General features: G+C 54.3%; 1 protein-coding gene across 1 annotated transcript; it reads right to left on the minus strand.

Annotated features, from left to right (window-relative positions):
- Positions 1-240: 240 nt before the first annotated feature.
- Positions 241-864, minus strand: LOC111658652 (HEAT repeat-containing protein 1-like; the record flags this gene model as incomplete). Its single annotated transcript, XM_087175002.1, has 3 exons — positions 241-321; positions 424-564; positions 653-864. Coding segments are annotated over 3 exons (434 nt in total), but the record flags the coding sequence as incomplete, so codon positions are not given.
- Positions 865-935: the final 71 nt, after the last annotated feature.

Below are 935 nucleotides of genomic sequence, written 5' to 3' on the forward strand. Positions count from 1 at the left end.
GCTAACCCTAGGACTAACCTCAGCCCGTTAGCCCTAACCTTTGCTTAAGTATTGAGGTGATTTACTGGCCCAGCTGAAGACGATACTTGACACATACTAATCAGTCCCTCCAGGAGTTCACAGGCTATTTTTGTGATTGTTTCGGCTAAAATACAGCAGGAAGTGTGGACAGAGAATCTAAGCCAGAGCTGTGATGTCCTGAATAAGCGTTAATGTGGATGAAGGGTGAGGGGAGTTTACCGAGCCACTGTTTGGTCCAGGCCTTTGGTGAGAGGGACAGACTTCAGGAGGGACTCCAACATGCCGAGCTCATCCGTCTCCGTCTCACCTGTGACAGAGAACAGCAGGTAAACCCTCTCTCTCTCTCTCTCTCGCTCTCTCTCTCTCTCTCTGCCCTGTGAAGAGTTTGTCATGTGGTTCCAGGTCTCACCTGAGCTGCTGGTGAACACATTGTGGATCAGGTAAGGCAGCAGGTAACGCAGCAGAGGACTGACATCATGAGCGGCTGCCATGACCTGCAGCGTGGAGACCAGCGCCGGCATCGAGCACAGACGGCCAAAAGCTCTAAACACAGGAGGAAACGCAGTCAGGTCACTACACATCCCATCAGCCACCTGGACCACGAGGGCGGCGGCAGAAACCTGGTGCCTACCTGGGTCCAGCGGCTCCCTCCTTCTGGTTCTGCAGCAGCACGATGAGGCAGCCCAGACCCTCCTTGGCCAGAACGGGCTCTTTGACTAGAGACTTGCTGATGTGCACGGAGAGGCTGTCGACCAGACTCGCCTCCATCACCACCTTCACCGCCAGCTGGCACACGATCATGTATGTGGCGGCTTTGTAGTCAGTCAGTGACGACTTCAAACCCTGGAGGGAAAACAAGGCGAACAAAGACGACAAAGTTCCGAAACGTTAGATGTCGACCACAAGCGGCCGAG

The sequence above is a fragment of the Seriola lalandi genome, unplaced genomic scaffold (genome assembly GCF_002814215.2).
Source record: "Seriola lalandi dorsalis isolate HSWRI2012SDOR001 ecotype SW California unplaced genomic scaffold, Sedor1 jcf7180001980139, whole genome shotgun sequence".
Classification (NCBI taxonomy): domain Eukaryota; kingdom Metazoa; phylum Chordata; class Actinopteri; order Carangiformes; family Carangidae; genus Seriola; species Seriola lalandi.